The sequence below is a fragment of the Aphanomyces invadans genome, assembly GCF_000520115.1.
Source record: "Aphanomyces invadans strain NJM9701 unplaced genomic scaffold supercont1.3, whole genome shotgun sequence".
NCBI lineage: Eukaryota > Oomycota > Saprolegniomycetes > Saprolegniales > Verrucalvaceae > Aphanomyces > Aphanomyces invadans.
In genome coordinates, this window is record NW_008580148.1 from 48,859 (window position 1) to 64,486 (window position 15,628).

The 15,628-nt window shown below is 56.4% G+C and overlaps 9 protein-coding genes across 16 annotated transcripts; 5 read left to right on the forward strand and 4 right to left on the reverse strand.

The window, feature by feature from the left end:
• Positions 1-1,120: 1,120 nt before the first annotated feature.
• Positions 1,121-3,856, forward strand: H310_01745 (hypothetical protein; the record flags this gene model as incomplete). Its single annotated transcript, XM_008864973.1, has 1 exon — positions 1,121-3,856. The coding sequence occupies one exon, from the start codon at positions 1,121-1,123 to the stop codon at positions 3,587-3,589; it is 2,469 nt and encodes an 822-aa protein (XP_008863195.1). The 3' UTR covers positions 3,590-3,856.
• A 967-nt stretch (positions 3,857-4,823) lies between these two features.
• H310_01746 lies at positions 4,824-5,937 on the reverse strand (the record flags this gene model as incomplete). Of its 2 annotated transcripts, XM_008864974.1 has the most annotated exons (4): positions 4,824-5,502; positions 5,549-5,683; positions 5,730-5,856; positions 5,913-5,937. In XM_008864974.1, 4 exons carry the CDS (start codon positions 5,935-5,937, stop codon positions 5,190-5,192), a joined length of 600 nt encoding a protein of 199 aa, XP_008863196.1. In that variant the 3' UTR covers positions 4,824-5,189. The 2 variants fall into 2 exon arrangements, with proteins under 2 accessions (XP_008863196.1, XP_008863197.1); XM_008864975.1 differs by lacking the exon at positions 5,913-5,937 and having other exon boundaries at positions 5,730-5,903.
• A 412-nt stretch (positions 5,938-6,349) lies between these two features.
• On the forward strand, positions 6,350-7,189 carry H310_01747 (hypothetical protein). Its single transcript, XM_008864976.1, has one exon. The coding sequence runs from the start codon at positions 6,377-6,379 to the stop codon at positions 7,142-7,144; it is 768 nt and encodes a 255-aa protein (XP_008863198.1). The 5' UTR covers positions 6,350-6,376; the 3' UTR covers positions 7,145-7,189.
• Positions 7,190-7,609: 420 nt separating this feature from the next.
• On the forward strand, positions 7,610-9,160 carry H310_01748 (hypothetical protein). 4 transcript variants are annotated; one of them, XM_008864978.1, is made up of 5 exons: positions 7,610-8,432; positions 8,477-8,568; positions 8,613-8,834; positions 8,879-8,977; positions 9,028-9,160. In XM_008864978.1, the coding sequence occupies exons 1-5, from the start codon at positions 7,646-7,648 to the stop codon at positions 9,097-9,099; spliced, it is 1,272 nt and encodes a 423-aa protein (XP_008863200.1). In that variant the 5' UTR covers positions 7,610-7,645; the 3' UTR covers positions 9,100-9,160. The 4 variants fall into 4 exon arrangements, with proteins under 4 accessions (XP_008863200.1, XP_008863202.1, XP_008863199.1 ...); XM_008864980.1 differs by having other exon boundaries at positions 8,613-8,977; positions 9,028-9,157; XM_008864977.1 differs by having other exon boundaries at positions 8,879-9,157.
• A 380-nt stretch (positions 9,161-9,540) lies between these two features.
• On the forward strand, positions 9,541-11,226 carry H310_01749 (hypothetical protein). Of its 3 annotated transcripts, XM_008864982.1 has the most exons (5): positions 9,541-10,415; positions 10,465-10,556; positions 10,648-10,869; positions 10,926-11,024; positions 11,071-11,226. In XM_008864982.1, the coding sequence occupies exons 1-5, from the start codon at positions 9,578-9,580 to the stop codon at positions 11,128-11,130; spliced, it is 1,311 nt and encodes a 436-aa protein (XP_008863204.1). In that variant the 5' UTR covers positions 9,541-9,577; the 3' UTR covers positions 11,131-11,226. The 3 variants fall into 3 exon arrangements, with proteins under 3 accessions (XP_008863204.1, XP_008863205.1, XP_008863203.1); XM_008864983.1 differs by having other exon boundaries at positions 10,648-11,024; XM_008864981.1 differs by having other exon boundaries at positions 9,541-10,556; positions 10,648-11,024.
• Positions 11,186-11,901, reverse strand: H310_01750 (hypothetical protein; the record flags this gene model as incomplete). The annotated part of the gene is made up of 3 exons (XM_008864984.1): positions 11,186-11,326; positions 11,377-11,697; positions 11,743-11,901. The coding sequence occupies 3 exons, from the start codon at positions 11,899-11,901 to the stop codon at positions 11,186-11,188; spliced, it is 621 nt and encodes a 206-aa protein (XP_008863206.1).
• A 176-nt stretch (positions 11,902-12,077) lies between these two features.
• On the reverse strand, positions 12,078-12,932 carry H310_01751 (hypothetical protein). Its single transcript, XM_008864985.1, has 3 exons — positions 12,770-12,932; positions 12,386-12,703; positions 12,078-12,339 (listed from the first exon to the last, which is right to left on the reverse strand). The coding sequence occupies exons 1-3, from the start codon at positions 12,905-12,907 to the stop codon at positions 12,199-12,201; spliced, it is 597 nt and encodes a 198-aa protein (XP_008863207.1). The 5' UTR covers positions 12,908-12,932; the 3' UTR covers positions 12,078-12,198.
• A 276-nt stretch (positions 12,933-13,208) lies between these two features.
• Positions 13,209-13,969, forward strand: H310_01752 (hypothetical protein). The gene has a single exon (XM_008864986.1). The coding sequence runs from the start codon at positions 13,254-13,256 to the stop codon at positions 13,896-13,898; it is 645 nt and encodes a 214-aa protein (XP_008863208.1). The 5' UTR covers positions 13,209-13,253; the 3' UTR covers positions 13,899-13,969.
• H310_01753 lies at positions 13,926-15,573 on the reverse strand. 2 transcript variants are annotated; one of them, XM_008864987.1, is made up of 7 exons: positions 15,426-15,573; positions 15,181-15,365; positions 15,033-15,116; positions 14,878-14,973; positions 14,644-14,813; positions 14,231-14,591; positions 13,926-14,185 (listed from the first exon to the last, which is right to left on the reverse strand). In XM_008864987.1, exons 1-7 carry the CDS (start codon positions 15,541-15,543, stop codon positions 13,991-13,993), a joined length of 1,209 nt encoding a protein of 402 aa, XP_008863209.1. In that variant the 5' UTR covers positions 15,544-15,573; the 3' UTR covers positions 13,926-13,990. The 2 variants fall into 2 exon arrangements, with proteins under 2 accessions (XP_008863209.1, XP_008863210.1); XM_008864988.1 differs by having other exon boundaries at positions 13,926-14,591.
• Positions 15,574-15,628: the final 55 nt, after the last annotated feature.

Here is a 15,628-nt window from a genome sequence, read left to right on the forward strand (position 1 = left end):
GTACGACCGGTGGGTCTCACGTTGGGTCCACGAGGCGGGGACAAATGCACCACGTCCGTACTCGCCGCCGCCCATTTCATGAGTCGATGCAGCGGCGTGGAGTCTTTCGTGGTCATGCAGGGCGTTGTCACGGTATCTAGAACGAAGCCGAACGACACACTGCCCGATGGCCTCCAGTGGAGGTCACGGCATCCTCGAATGGCTCAGTAGCCGTCACACATGGGCCTGCATGGTGCCAGTCGCTGGATCGCCGGTGCATGTCCGGTCGAATCCGTCGGTCGGCTCGCCCCCATTCGTCCGCGTGTGAAACATGTCTAGGTGTCCCAGCGATAGTAGTCCATACTCTGTCGATGGAGTGGAGTGGCACGCCGGCAATCGACGCAGCGCATCGACGTCAAAGCAATGTTGCCCCTGCCGTGCTTCGTGATGCAGCCCACACGGCCGGCGTGTCGGCTGCCACACGACTGACGCTTGGTGCGCGTCCAACTTTTGGGTGCGACACACGAATCAGGGGTTTCGAGGTCGACAGGGGTCCCGAATGTACTGGTACTTGGCTTGGTGGCGGCGAAATGGCGACAGGGTCGTTGTCCTGCCTAGAGCTCTCGCCATCATCGATCGATGACGACGGAAGGAGCATGGCTCGACTCGTCTCTTTCCATTGCGCTGTGCCATCGTGCCGCACGTGGCGGTCGAGGACAAGCCCGCGTTGCGACGGACGACCACGATGCGGTTGTCTTCACCGTTCGAGGGCGACCATGTCCAACACGTCGCACTCCGACGCGGACGGCGCGGTAGACAGTTGGACGTCGACGTACGCCCACCCAGCCTGCAAACGTTGAACACGACGTTGGCAAGGCTCATGGAGACGGCCACTACACATCTCGCCGCGGGAGCCTCCCGCGATTTGCATCACTTGTCACGTGGTGTCGACGCTCGAACGGCGTGAAGTTGGCGGCAGCAGTTGCTCGAGTAGTAGAAATGATCGGGGTGGCCCCTCGGTCGCCCGTCTGTGTTCTGATCTGTTCGACACGATTTGGTGATATGTTGGTGGTCGGCCGGCGCGGCTGACTGCCCATTTTTCGACCTGTCTTCGTGGTCACAGCACCTGACCACGTTCGCCATGGGCTTGAGCGATTGCACGAACGATGCGAACTCGGACGACGCTCCATTCGAGTCGATCCTGGAAAAGGCGCTGGACGTGTCCGAGAAGCTGCGCGACGCGCTCACGTACAAGCACAGCGAAAGCGATGTTGCAACGTATTCGACCACCCTGAACGAAATGACGACTGCGCTCGGCCTTGCGGACTGGCACATCGATGCCAACAAGCTGAGCGACCCCATGGAGCTGGTCAAGCACTTGGCCAGCTTTGAGAAGCTCATGGCGAACGAGCTGTCGTCGAGTGCGACCCATGGCGATGCGCTCACACGCGAGCAGCTCATTGCCCAGGCAAGCGGTGGCGCCGCGCTCTATGGCGTCGGGCTGGGCATCGTTACGTCCGCCGACAGGACAGGCATTCTCCAGCGCCCGGAGAATCCACTGCTCGCACAGCCGACGTCGTGTGCGTTCATGGGACCAACTTCCGCGGTCACGACGTCCGTCGAGCAGTTTTCGACCGTCCAGGCCGCGACGGACTTTCGGCAAACGATGAAAACGTGCGGTCGGTCCATGGGTTTGGCCCTGAAGGCGTCGTACGCGGGCGTCGGCGGCGGCGTCGGCGGCGGCAAGGCGACAACAGACACCACCACCGCCACCACAGCCGACACGACGACGACGACGTCGGCCGCCCAAGTCACGTACGCCTACGTCCCGATGCAGTCGTTCCGCATGACCGTCCAGGACATGCAGCTGTCGGACGAGGCCAAGGCCGTGGCGGCCACGATCACAAACGAAATGGCGGCGACGTATTTCCTCCAGGACTTTGGGTCGCATGCTGTCTGCGGTGTCCATGAAGTGGGCGGCATCTTTTGCAAGACGGTAGAAATCACGACCAAGGACCGGACTGCCGTCGACGTCATGCAAGCGGAATGCGCCAAGCGGTCGTCGTCTCATTTGTCGGTGGGGTACAGCGTGATGGGGTTTGGCATGTCGGTGGCCGTCGATGGTGGCCGCTTCACCGCGGCGACGGACACGAGTGGCCATCACACGTCCGACATCGAGTGCGAGATCACGACCCGGCTCGACCACTTTGGCCCGGACGCGTCCAGCTTGGAAATCTTCAAGAAGAAGCTCGCCACGACCAACCATGCGTGGTACTTGATCGACCGACCCATGGCTACGTCGGTCGTCGGGGTTTGGGACTTGATGGCAAAGGTTGACGGGTGCCAGCAGCCGGCCGAGTTGGTGCGGCATGTGTGGCTCAAGCAAGCGCACAAGTTCCGCGACTTGCCCCTCGTTCACGCAGCCATGCAGCGCGCGCGCATTCAAACGTGGCTGTGTAGTCCCATGGTGGACTCGGTCCTCAAGCACGCCGTCGTGGACAACCCAGACCAAGCCGAATTGGCGGCGAGACGCCTCGTCGACGCCGCGTGCGCCCTTGACCTGTCCATCGCGCCGGCCGACGATGTCCGGAATGCCGTCGTCGAACTCTTCTCGGCCCTTGTGCGCTACGACAGCGAGTTCTCGTTGCACCTGACCGTGCAACACCTCCGGTCCGCGACCGTCCAAGGGTTTCTGCGGCGCCTGGCGGCAAGCGACCGGACGATGGCGGACTTGACGTGCCTCTGTCCGCTCTTCGACAACATCATTGACGACAAGATTTTGCACGCCACCCCCGCGTTCGAGTTGGAGCCGTCCTTCCGCGCTGCGCTCGAGCGTGCGCGCGTCCTAGTCGACGCGACGACGCACGACGACGTGTGGGTGCCTCCGATCGTGTCGGACGTCGGCCAAGTTCCCGACGCGCTCGAAAACCTCGTCATGCCGTTCCTCGACCAGGCGCAGCCCGACATGCAGCTCCTCGCGTCGCGAGTTGGCGCGTTCCTCGTGCGAAACGTAAACACCGCGGCAAGTCCATCGACAGCCCACGACGACCTGTGGGAGGTCGCCAAGCGGTACGGGTTCGAGGCGGACGGCGGGTTCATGGGCGCCGTCAACGCAGAGAACATCACGTACTTGATTCACGCGCTGCGCTACGCGTTGACCGAGCATGCGGCGGAGCCCGCCGACGATGACGACGACGGCATGGCGCCATCGTCCGTGTTTGAACCGCCCGCAGCGTCGTCGTCTGGGATGACTCCCGACGTGCCCGACGGACGCTCGTACAAGCATTTGCTCACTGTCGCTGGACGGCCGGACCGCGCGACTTGCATCACGGACTTGCTGTGGTACACGATCAAGCACCGATTGGACTTTGAAGAGGAGCTGTACCCGCCCCGGTCGGCTGCGTCCGGCAAGAAGAAGCCGTTGAAGAAGGGCGAGGTGCGGGTGCCCGCGGCCGCGCCTGCAGAGAGCCCCGTCATTTTGGATGCGCTGCTCGAGCTCGCGCAATCGCTGAGCGTGACCGCTCGGGCCGAGGTGTTTCGCCTCTTGCTCGAGCGCCGCGTGCTCGTCCCGTTCCTGGTGGCCGATCGTTGTTGGTTGCCTTGGACATGACGTGGGTGGGCAACTCCACGATGAACAGAGCCAACGACTCCTTCAGCCGCACGTGACCAACATGACGCCGCGGCGCCACCGATACCGCACGACAAAGCCGTCGCTGTCTTCCCCGATCGAAACTGGCGCGGATATGCGGTGACTAGAACGCTCGTCGAGTTTAGCACGCCATTTGGGCAGCAGTTATTAGCGACTTGTTCGTCGCTGCCGTTGACGGCGCATGCTTCCGACTTGCTCATGCAGGAGACAGCTACGGCCATGCACACTCGTTTGCATGGAGGGCATGCGGCGCCAACGAAGCTATGCCCGTGAAAGGCGACGCCACACCAGAGAGAGATCTCTTGCTGTGATGACGCGTCAACGCGTTTGAGCTGTGAATCGGGTGGCTGATATCGTGTGGATCGGTCGGCCAATGCTCGAGCTTTGAATCGTGGCTGCCATGCGTTTGTTTACTCAGCACGGGCGCCCGGGCTTGGAGCAGTCGGCGTCGGAGCTGCTCGCTTTTGCTTCATCCGACGCCATAGTTGGACATGTGGTCTGAGGCTTCCATCCGTTCTGGCGGCGGACGACGTGCTCATCTTTGTCCTCAACGACATTGGGATTGTGTGGACGTCCAAGTATTCGCTCTAGTGCAACGTGTTGGCTAGAAGTGACATCCGCAACGGTGAAAAAATTTGCGCTTCCCATGGAGCACGCAATCGTTGCAACCAGGTCGGGCGCGGTTATCGCATTCGACATGGATGTGAAGTTTCAGGCAGGGGAGTGTGCATGCTATTCTCGGGGCGCCACTTGGTCGTGATGGCGGCGATGTACGCACGGCCGTGATCGACCCAGCGCGCTGTATCCGGTGTCGTTGCTTCGAGTCGTCGCGTGCTGCTGGTTTGAATGATGGCGCGCCAGACTTGCCACCAACGTGGCTGGGCAGCAGTGCCAAGTACCTTTATCAAGTGGACATGAGGCGCGGTACGCCGCCGAGACCGTTCTGTTGGTGGACATGTTAGCGATGTTGGAGGCACTGGGGCCGTCTCGAGGAGGCGGTGGCAGCGCTGAATGGTATGAGGTGGTTGTCGAATTGGGTCCCATGCACGTTGACGTGCTCGGCATCGAGTCGTGGTGGTGGGTTAGCTTACCCGTGTCCATGCACCGGCAGTTGCCTCGTGATAATGACGCCACCCGCCGCCTCGATCGAGCATCGCCGCTGGTGGAGAAGGCGGGTTCGTAAGTTTGCGTTACGGTGTCGTATATCCGCAGCTAAGAGTCCAGAAACGGTACCATGTTTTCGTCGACATGATCGAGCGCTTCGTGCAGCTCCGTATTGAGCCAAATGTTCAAACACGTCATGTTGGAGAACGCTCTCCATGCACCCGGCATCGAACCCAGCGCCAATTCATGGCGAGAAGTTGGCGAGATGTAGCGGCATGGATCTGCTGGCTTCCCATTGCGCAGGTGTCGAAAAATCTCTCAAATTCCAGGACGCAACGCCAATGCCCTTGTTTGGACAGTCACCTCTGTCGACGCTGAAGCAAGTGCCCGAATTGCGCGAGGTTGCCATTCTTCTGCTCTTTCGTCTTCCTCGATACGTTCAGCAAGGGCATGCTTGCTACTGCAGAACAGCATGGTGCGCCCAGTACTCCACGGAGCGATGATACGCTTCCTTGTCGACGGGGACACCCGACCCGCCTTCTTCTTTGCCAAGACCGTTGCGTAAGATTGTGATTGGGTCCATGGGCAATTCGTAGTCAACGTCTTGTGCCTTGACGTAAATGATTCCCCATGGCGCCGTCTCGTTGTATTCCGCGGGTTTTCCCGTGGCAGCATTCTCCAGTTGGATCTGAGTGCGACTGTACAGAATCACGTCGAGGTAGGCGGCAACTTGGGGTTGAACCTTTTCGACGGGAAAATACCGAACCAACCTGCGTCGGCACATGACTCCCATCGTGTCGCAAGATAGGCACGTACACTGGGAGCTCGGTCGGGGTGCGCGCGACGTACTCGGTGATCAAGTGCTTACGATTCGAGTTCGTGATCGCCGCCGTGCTCAATTTCGCGCCAACAAAGTTCGGTATGAACAAATGCTTGCAAAACGGGGCGTATCTACTCGCACCACGGAGAAATGAAGGTGCATCAGGATGCGCCGTACCCGTCGACAAGGTGGAATTTGTCGGCGTGGTACATGCGGTTGACGGCAGCTTCAAAGTCGGCCTTGTCCCAGACGAGACGTGTCCCTTGGTGAGAAGGTTCATCGAACTGGTCCAAGCAGAACGACTCTACAAGCGATCGGAGCCAAGTTATCGTCACTCGTCACACGAGTGTCGTCATGTACCGAGCGCAAACGTCTTCTTGGCCATGCCGCGTTTTCAACATTGCCATGTCAGATATACTGCATCGGGATTGGCTAGTATTCATTTCTTTTTTACCAATCACGATACGTTTCTTTTCCATTTTTCCAGAGCAGATAATTCGCACGATGAGGATATTGTAATAAATACCCGAACAACGCGTACCACACAAGACATCCACGTTTCGTCAAGGGGGCTCCGATTAACATTCAAGCAAGATACGTTCCGCAGGCTGCTTAAGAGTTCTCGATCGTGCGGTGGCGTTCAACGTCGGGAGCAAGTGCATTTTGAGAAAATGTAGCCAGCACCAATATTTTGGCACCCTCCAATCAAGTCGCCGCTTTCACACTTTGAGATAATTTATTGGCTACATGAAAATATTTATAGCCAATGGTTGAGCAAGTGCAAAGGCCAGGATTTTCACCAGTGAAGCGACTGAGAGAGCGTCATGATGCTTCAGCGAAGGCTCACACAAGCGATAGCGCGTCGCGCGCTTCTTCGGAGGCCGTCACAAGTGACGTCCGCAAGGAGAACACCGATAGCCCCTGCTGGCTTACCAAGGTCGTCGTTCCGAACCTTTTCGTCAACTCCCGAGCCGACAGCTCGCCCGAAAACGACCTTTATCCAGACCTTGTTGGAGGCGTTTGACGACAAGGAGCGACTGATGCAGTGGGACGAAGACGGCCTCTTTGACCCCGACATGCCACAATCCAAGAAAGTCATGATGTTTCTCTTCTTCCATCGGTACTTTGACCCGCCTCCGTTCGACCTGCGAGACTTCCTCGACGGCGCGCAGGTTGCCTTGGACCTGGTGTTCCACACCATGTACTCTCCCGATTTCATGATCGCCGCGACAAATACCGACGAAGACAGAACGTTCAAAACAGAGAAGCTCTTGGAGTCCATCATGACTCGGTCGTGTGTGGATGCAATCAAGAAAGAGTTCAAAGCATACCATGACGATGGGTACACGGATGTCGAGTTGACCAAGTTCGACATTCACGAGTGCTCGCTTCACGACGTGACCATCTCCAAGGACCACAAGTTGTTGTACGTGGACGTGCTGTATCGCACGACGGAGCACCTGGCGATGGCCAAAACAAATGCTGTCACAACAACTGAAGTCAGGACTTCGCACTGCCAACTGCGCTTCCAGACTGCCATGGACAATCTCGACAATCCCGACTGGACCATAGCACGAGTATTTGACCACTAAACAGTCTTCTTCCTAACCCAGAAGCGGTCGACAGGTTCATGCCTCAGTGTGTCTTCTCGCCTCTATATCGGACTTTTGGTTCGGGAGTGGACGGCGGAAGGACGCGTCATCGTCACGGTGCCCTGGATCGGTCGTCCATGGTGCTGTGCCTTCTTTTCCAAAAATCGTTCAGTCGTGATATTCGAAACGTCCAAACTTCGCCAAAAATGACTCAATGTTTTTGAATTATATCAAAATGTTGCGAATTTCCCAACGCTGAATGGAAGTATCCAAAGCGTTGCAAAAATTAATCAAAATTTTGCGAATTTGTACATGGAATTTTCATATCACGTTGCTGAATTTCATTCAACTTTACTTTTTCAAACCTTCGCACGCGTTTCTGTATTTTGAAGGGATTTTCGAGCCATTTCGCCGAAATTTGAAACTATTTTTCCGTTTTCGTACTTCGCCATTTGATGCAACATTTGACGAAGCAAAAAGAATCACGCCGCAGGGTGCAAGATGGACGCTGCCGCGTTCCAGCAACAGATGCATGAGCAACAGAGAAGGCGGCAGGTTGCGACGGCCACTAGCCAGTTGTGTGGAGGAACGTTTTCTCCTCCCAACATGGCTATGTTTGCCCAGACGACGCCATCCATACCGGTGCAACACCAGCCTCCCCATATCCAGTTCCATCACCCCTTACACATTCAACCGCCGCCGCAGATCATGTACTCCGATGACTCATTCCCTGCATCTCATATGCCAATGGTTGTCGCTCCTGACGGATCCCAAGGGTACTTTGCCCAACCGCCCTCGGCACAGGCCGCGTACGAATCGTCCGAACCGAATGCAGCACCAAGCAAACGCCTGACTAGTCGGTGGAAATCTGCATCGTCCACGCAGCCCCACTACCCCAAGAGCAAGTTTCCAGCCCATCCTTCTGCAGACTCAGCAAACATGACGGCGGACACGTTCGCGGATGGTACACAAGGTCTTGTCCTGGACAAAGCCGTCCTGTCAAAGCTCCTCGCTCGGGACGAAAGCGAGATAAGCGACGACCAGATCCGCAGCATCATGCAAAACAAAGAGCTCCTGACAATTTACAAAAAACTACAGGAAGAAGAGGCGAAGCGCCAGAAGCGCCTCGACAACAACCGCAAGACGGCGCAATTGCGACGCAAGAAGAAGAAAGGCCTCGTTGAGACGTACGAGTCTCAGGTTTCCGAACTTGAGAACATTCTTGCCAAGATTCACGCCCATCGCTTTGGCCAGGGCGACGTCCAGACGCTGGTGGATGCCCTGGGAGGTAAGCCATCGCGTAGTCACCTTTACGTGATGCAATGCGACCAGGTGACCAACGGCAGAGCGTCAACATGACCAAGGACACAAAACACCAACAGACGTCCGTGCTATTGAAGCAGCATTCGCGGAATGCTTCCGCGGTTTGCAGTGACGTGGGGAAGCGTGTATGACAAGTGTGTTGTAGATTCGCCATGCCAATGATGAGAGCTGGATGCTGGCGTTGGCAGCGGCAAATGACCCTACGTTCGCACACTTGAAGCAAGAGCTTGGACTCACCGAGGCCCAGTGCGCGCGACTCGCACAAATGCAAACCTTGATCCACAACGAGTCGACGCGTCTCGCGATCGTTGAGAAATGCTTTGCGGCGCTGCACGTGCATGAATGGCTGCATTTTCCCAATACAGAGGTATGATGCGCAGTACTTGCCCACCATGACCCACTACATTTCAGAATTTGGTCGACTTGTTCCGCGCGCCACTCAGCGATGCTCAGCTTCAGAAGTTCGTGCAGTGGACACGCGTGAATCAAGGTGTCATACAGCATCTTCAGGTATGCCTGCTACGTTTGGAGCTGCCTATTCATGTGCTTCCTGTGTCCAGTTTGCGGCGGCGCCCACGGTCGGCGGCGGCAATGAGAAGGATCTTGTGTTCGAGTTTCCTACAGAATTGTAACCGGATGGTATCTCTATATCCTGAAGTAACTATTTCAAATGAATAATTATTCTGTATTGCATCTATTACTATATAGAGCACTAACCGAGCATTAAATTAGGCAATTGGAATAATTTAGGTAGTTCGTGACTTTGAAGTGCCGAATCAAAGAGGAACGCGCTAGCCATGCATGGTAATTGCCATCCGCGCCACCATGTCATCAAAACTTCACAAGAAATGCCGCCGAGGAAGCTTTATCGTACTACATGCACAGGGAATAGAGGGAAAGCTTTAGTTGAAGTAAGTTGCCCAGGGCGAGAAACCATACTATTTATATACCTACCTAGTAATTGCTAAATTAGGTATTGCGTGATTGAGGTGTCCCGTAAGAAAGGACGCTCGTCGTCCGGATGATTTCGTGTCATATATCCGGATATTCCCACCTTTCCCACAGCGACATAATTCCAGTCGTCACGCCGCCGCCGAGGACGACACCGTGATGGATCCGTACGCGTACCAGCAGCAAGTGCTGGTGCAACAGGAAGAGAAGCGGAATCAGCATCGGCAACAACAGCCGCAAGGTGCGATGGGCAACATGTACATGCAGCAGCCGATGCATCACCCACAGCAGCATATGAACTACCCGATGCAGCAGCAACAACCCATGATGATGTACCCCAATGACGTGTCGTTGGGGGCCTACGATGCGTCAGGCTCGCATCTCGCGATGCCGGCCGACTATGGCTACTACGACGCCCAAGCTCAACCGACGTCCCACCGGGCTTACCATCCTGTCGCGGCATCGTCAGGAGAGCCACAGAGCGGGAAACGCCACGCGCCCCGTAATGCATTTCCCGACTATAAGACTCCCCCGCAGTTTTTGTACGTGAAGGACAAGACTAATGGAACGACGTCTGTCGCGAGCACGGAGACGCAGATGCGGAACCTACGTGTCGGCGAAGACACAGATTCGGTCAAGTCGGAGCCTTCGTCGCAACAACATGCACAGGCATTGCCTGGCCAGATCGACCTTGACATGAACGTGTTGTCCAAGTTGCTGGGGAAGGACCCGTCGCAGATCACGACCGACCAGATCCGTAGCATCTTGTCCAACCCGGACCTGCTCAACATCTACAAGAAGCTCCTCGAAGAGGACCAGCGCAAGCAGAAGCGGCTGGCGCGTAACCGAGACTTGGCCGGCCAGCGGCGAAAACGCAGCAAGGAGCTCGTTGAGACGTACGAGGCGGAGGTGAAGGAGCTACAGAACATCCTGGCCAAGTCCCTCGCCCACGAGTTCGGGCAAGGCGACATCCAGACCCTCTTGGAAGCTCTCGGCGGTATGCACCATCACACGATGCCGTTTCCGTGCCTGCTACGATACACTAGGGGAACACAAGCAGAGCATTACGCTGACGAAAGACGCCAAGCATCAGGAAACAGCGTCGCTCTTGACGCAGCTCCTGCGCCATGCCGTCGTCGTACGTGCTTGCGATTTTTGTAGCTTGGAAAAATGCTCGTTCCGTTTGGTTTGCCCAAAACATGGTCGATTGAGTTGGACGTCGGCTGTAGATCAAAGAAGCCAACGAAGACAGCTGGATGCTGGTCCTGGCTGCTTCGGACGACCCCGAGTTCGTCGACCTCAAGCTGGAACTCGGACTCACGGATGCGCAGTGCCAGCAGCTGCTGCAGCTCGAGCCGGCGATCCATGTGGAAGCGACATGCCTGGCCATCGTGGAAAAGTGTGTCGCGGGGTTGAACGTGCAAGAGTGGCTCCACTTTCCAAATACCGAGGTGCCCCGCCGTGCCCCTACACACTACATTTTCATGCGCGCGCTCTGTCTGTGCAGAACTTGTTGGATTTGTTTCGCGGGCCCTTGAACGATGCGCAGCTTCAAAAGTTTGTTCAGTGGACGCGTGCCAACCAGCGAGTGATCCAGTTGCTGCAGGTACTGGCTCGACGATGGCGGTTTGCATCCCTGACGGACGCTCTAGTTTGCCATGGCGAGCGATGCCGACAAGGACGTGATGTTTGAGTTTCCCGCCGATCTGTAAAGGGACTTTTTGTGGATACGCATATCGTTCGTGCAGAGTGACCCTCGGCCCCACGTCAATGAAACGCGGACGGGATCGCGGTGTGCTGCTTGTTCAGCTCGGTCATGTCGTCAAACGCGGGGTGGTTCGAGTCGGGCACCCACTGAAACACTAGGCTTTCGACCGTGGTCAAAAACACACCCGATTGCTTCAAGCGCTAACGTCCACACGCTCAGGCAACCGACTCGGACAGCAAAAAGCACAAACCTCCAAGGCCGTCGCGCGCAGGAACGCCGTGCTGCTGCTCACTGCATCGACGGCGACATGGACTTGGTAGCCGTCTTCCACGAGGTCGAGGCACGTCTGGAGCACACACACGTGGGCTTCCACGCCGCACAACACAATCGACTTGGGATGGCGCGCGTCGATGGCGCGGCGGACGTCCGCCGACAGCATCGAAAACACAGTCTTGTCATGGCAACTGCACCCGTCGTCCAAATGAAGCTCCGGCGGGGTCCTGGCGTCCGAGTTGGCGGCGTCGTGCGTCGTGCAAATGACTGGAATGCAAAGCCTCTTGGCGGCCTGCACCTGGAAGCACAAGTCAGGTCAGGCCGCCGATGACCACTCACGTACGAGCGAGTTGGACGCGTGGAGAACGGACGAGATCTCGTAGATTCTAGTGCGGTAGTGTTCTTGGAGGTCGCAAACAAGCATGACGGTCGAGTCCGGAGCGAGCTTCCCCACCCGAGGACGAAATCCTTGGTGCGCCGGGGACGACGCAGATGCCCCCATCGTTCGAAGATGGCGACGTGCTGAGTTCGTTGAGAGCGACGTTTGAGACATGAGCGGTCGCCAACGGCCAAGAAAATGCGTCATGACGAGTTGCTTGCTGCGTTTGCGAGAAATTTGGTTGCATCGACAGCAACGAGTGCGTTGGAAAAAAGGTAGCAACATGCCAGCATACTCACCACGACTGCAAAAGCGGACATCAAGCTGAACGGGTCAATGCCCGATGGAGCACGCATGCATTAACCAAACGGGTTCGGTAGTCTACAGTGTGACGGATGCATCTTGAAAGTACGGGGGCGGTCAATGGAATGCCGTCGGACACGCGCTGTGCTGCTTGATGAGGCTCGAAATCGCGCGGAAGTCGGGGTGCTTGGAGTCCCCAACGAGCTGAAACACAATACTTTCCACGCTCGTCAAGTACACTCCAGACTGCTGGAGGCGCTAGAATATACCAGTCAAGGCAAACCTTAGTCGTGGTCAAGGGTACCGTCAACGCTGTTGACCGAAGCAAGGCAGTGCTACTGCTGACAGCATCCACGGGCACGTGCACGTCGTAGCCCTGTTCGACGAGGTCCAAGCACGTCTGCAACACACACACGTGCGCTTCGATCCCACACAGAATGACCGACTTGGGCTTTACAGCGTCCACTTCCCCACGCACGTCATCCGTGAGCATCGAGAAGAGCGTCTTGTCAAAGGTCTTGGCATCAGGACCGAGCTGAATCTCCGGCACAGTCTCCCCAAAGCGAGCAGCGTACTGAGTCGTGGCAATTGTCGGAATATGCAACGTCTTGGCCGCTTGCACCTACCGACTGTCACATCAGATCGATCCACCTTGTCGACGGTGTTGGCACATCGCATGTTTCGCGACCAGGGTGTTGGAAGCATGGATGACAGAGGGCATCTCATAGATGCGGTTGCGGAAGATCTCTTGGATGTCGCATACGAGAAGAAGGCTCGACGCGGGCGACACCTTGCCCACGCGCGCCGCGACGGATTTGGCCAGCATGTCCGTCACCGCTCGAAAAATGATCGAATGCAATTACATCTCGATGTCTTGGTCGTTTTCGTGGATATTTTTATTGATTTGTACTTTATATATTATCAAAAACGCATTTTTCAAACCTTTCAAGAGGTAATAAAATGTGTATTTCTGAAAATCGCAACAGGTCTACACTTTAGAAACGACAAAATAATATATAAATACGAGAATATTCTATGCACCCATATTGTATGAAATCCACATTTTGAAAATATCGGAGGATACACAATGTGTTTGTATCCGGAATGTATCCGGATGCCCCACCTCAGCTTGGTGCTTCGGCGGTGGTGACAAAGCATCAGGAATCGTCGCCATGCGCTTGTGGAGCGTTCTCTCCGGCGGTGGCGGCGGGTACTTCTCCGTGTACATGGTCCTTGGCATAGCGTTAATTGCCAAAGCACTCCAAGAATCATGGCTTGCCGCGTTCCGACAGCATGAAGCTCTCGTGGCCGCAGGGAAGTCGCGGCGGTTGGCCAAACTTCGCTTTGGGTTCTGGTCGCTCATGTGGAATCATGTCAGTGCACGATGGCTGTATTGGGTACCAGGGCTTGCACTGCTTCTTATATGGCTGTGGACTCGTCATGGGCCCACATTTTGGTCCGACACCACGGACGACGTCGTGGACGTCACGGACATGCCACCGTTAGAGCCCATCGATCTCGACCTGCCTCGATCTTCAAATCACGCGAAACCATCGCCGGTTCCGTCGCCCAAGCCAAAGAAAGCCCCATCTGTGCAGTCGAGTCGGCCTCACACCACAAAACATCGCTCCAGTGAGCAGGTCCACGACGAAGCGTCCGTCCGGCGAAGAAAGAAGCGATTCGAAGCATTGCTGGCACACAAAGCAGAGTTCGAAACGCAGCCGCGACCACCCAAGCCGCAAGGCTGGCTTGTGTACGACCCGGTGCTGGGCAAGCTCGTCGTCGCCGCGACAGGCCAGCCAGCCCCCGACAAGTAACCATGCAACAAGCACTTGTTCCTATTCTTCGAACTCCTCCATGGGTTCTTGAAAAGCATCGCTGACCACGTACTCTACATCTGCATTGACCCTTATGCCAACAGAACTCGGTACATTGCCACGACAAGGAGCAGCAGCACGGCTGCAATAAAGGCTACAATCATCCACGCCAGCACGCGGACCACATACTGATCTGCCGGTGAATGCGTGGCTGTGGAAGTTGCATCGGGCCGTCGGCGTCTCCACTGCTTGGATAGCGCGCGCGTTCGCATCAACATCTTGGGGCTCTAGCCATCCATGGTGCAATAGCACTATCTCAGACATGGGGGTACCGTTCGAATAGCTTGGTGGAGGCGTTGGCGATGGTGTCTTCGCCGTAAAGTTGGATGTGTTTGGTCCGAGTGCCAAGGTTCGATGTCGTCTGCGACAACATTGCAACCATCCGACTCTCCATCGGCGTCGTCGAACGATTCAAATGCGCGAGCTAGCACTGCGTCGCCCTGTTCGTCGACTTCCACGGCGAGTGGAAGCTCCAAGACTTCCTCTACCTCAACAATCGGCTCTCGCACCCCCAGTTTGCGAAGCATGCTCTCTTCCAGCGCAGCTTTGCGGCGGTCGCTCCGCCGCTTCCCCATGGGACCTTGACCGTTCTTGAGACCGTTGCCGCCGTTGCTCGTGTTCGGTGACGCCTTGCTGAGACACGACACAACGTCTGTGACAGGCTTTAAAACTCCGCAATACGTACTTTTCGGCAGGAATATCATCCGCGCCGGCATCGCTGGACGGTCGGTCCGCGTCCAAGGCATGGCAGAGATGCGTCGCGACTTCGAAGAGAAAGATAGATGTCTCTGCGGACGTTGCGATGCCGACTCCATGACACACCCAGTTGTGCACGTCGTCAATCATTCCTTGACCCTACAGAAACGTCACATATCTTAATTGATCAACATGGCAAGCGCAGGATGGAACATCACGCCACCTCTGGCGTTGCCAGCATTTGGATGCAGCTCTTGACGGTGGCCGTGAACTGAGACGACGCTTCCTTCGCTTCGGGTGTGCCAAGCGCTTGCGCTGCCTGCGAGCGGTAAGTGTGAGCAACAAGACGCCTTCACGGAAAGAACGTTGCAGTTGCACCTTGATGACGGTAGCAACCGAGTCCTGCACGACGGTGTGACCTTGCGGGGTCGAAAGAACATTGTACACATGGGATTGAAGGCGCTGGATAGGACATGGAGGTGGTAAACACTGATAAAGACTGGATGGACGAAGGCCGTGTGTTTACCTTGGCAGTATCGGACCACGCCGACGACGATTCCGTCGAGAAGACAGGGAGCGACTTCACGATGGCAACAGACAGGAACCGCGAGATGTCTCGCGCCCGTTGCGGAGCAAAACTCTTCAGCGAGTCCCAAATGCGTTCACTCCACACGTACGGGTTGACGACAGAGGTCGAGATCAGGTCAGCACCTGTACCTCACCACGCACACTTTTCATGAGATCCACGTACACGTGAGGGGTGGTACGAACACGGAGTTAGGACCGTTGCATCCACTGCCTGACCAGCGAGTTGCATGAGTGCGTATGAAAGTAGGCCGAGGTTTGCAAGCAGTCCCCGCGGCGACGCGGGCGGCGGCGACGGCACCATTGGCTTCACTTGAAGTTTCGTCAACTTGCGAAGGAGGCATCGATGGCAAATTAACTGCTTTGAATGCCTACTGAATGCAAGTATA

What these genes read in the sequence shown, in the direction of transcription:
- H310_01747 (XM_008864976.1), top strand. Translation starts at nt 6,377, where the DNA reads ATGATGCTTCAGCGAAGGCTCACACAAGCGATAGCGCGTCGCGCGCTT.
- H310_01748 (XM_008864977.1), top strand. Translation starts at nt 7,646, where the DNA reads ATGGACGCTGCCGCGTTCCAGCAACAGATGCATGAGCAACAGAGAAGG. An exon ending in ATTCGCGGAATGCTTCCGCG is followed by an intron (nt 8,569 to 8,612) that starts GTTTGCAGTGAC and finishes AGTGTGTTGTAG; the next exon opens with ATTCGCCATGCCAATGATGA. An exon ending in TGCATTTTCCCAATACAGAG is followed by an intron (nt 8,835 to 8,878) that starts GTATGATGCGCA and finishes ACTACATTTCAG; the next exon opens with AATTTGGTCGACTTGTTCCG.
- H310_01749 (XM_008864981.1), top strand. Translation starts at nt 9,578, where the DNA reads ATGGATCCGTACGCGTACCAGCAGCAAGTGCTGGTGCAACAGGAAGAG. An exon ending in TCCTGCGCCATGCCGTCGTC is followed by an intron (nt 10,557 to 10,647) that starts GTACGTGCTTGC and finishes CGTCGGCTGTAG; the next exon opens with ATCAAAGAAGCCAACGAAGA. An exon ending in GAGTGATCCAGTTGCTGCAG is followed by an intron (nt 11,025 to 11,070) that starts GTACTGGCTCGA and finishes CGGACGCTCTAG; the next exon opens with TTTGCCATGGCGAGCGATGC.
- H310_01751 (XM_008864985.1), bottom strand. Translation starts at nt 12,907, where the DNA reads ATGCTGGCCAAATCCGTCGCGGCGCGCGTGGGCAAGGTGTCGCCCGCG. An exon ending in TCCATGCTTCCAACACCCTG is followed by an intron (nt 12,704 to 12,769) that starts GTCGCGAAACAT and finishes GACAGTCGGTAG; the next exon opens with GTGCAAGCGGCCAAGACGTT. An exon ending in TTCGGTCAACAGCGTTGACG is followed by an intron (nt 12,340 to 12,385) that starts GTACCCTTGACC and finishes GGTATATTCTAG; the next exon opens with CGCCTCCAGCAGTCTGGAGT.
- H310_01752 (XM_008864986.1), top strand. Translation starts at nt 13,254, where the DNA reads ATGCGCTTGTGGAGCGTTCTCTCCGGCGGTGGCGGCGGGTACTTCTCC.
- H310_01753 (XM_008864987.1), bottom strand. Translation starts at nt 15,543, where the DNA reads ATGGTGCCGTCGCCGCCGCCCGCGTCGCCGCGGGGACTGCTTGCAAAC. An exon ending in CGGTTGCTACCGTCATCAAG is followed by an intron (nt 14,974 to 15,032) that starts GTGCAACTGCAA and finishes TACCGCTCGCAG; the next exon opens with GCAGCGCAAGCGCTTGGCAC. An exon ending in TCCACCAAGCTATTCGAACG is followed by an intron (nt 14,186 to 14,230) that starts GTACCCCCATGT and finishes ATGGATGGCTAG; the next exon opens with AGCCCCAAGATGTTGATGCG.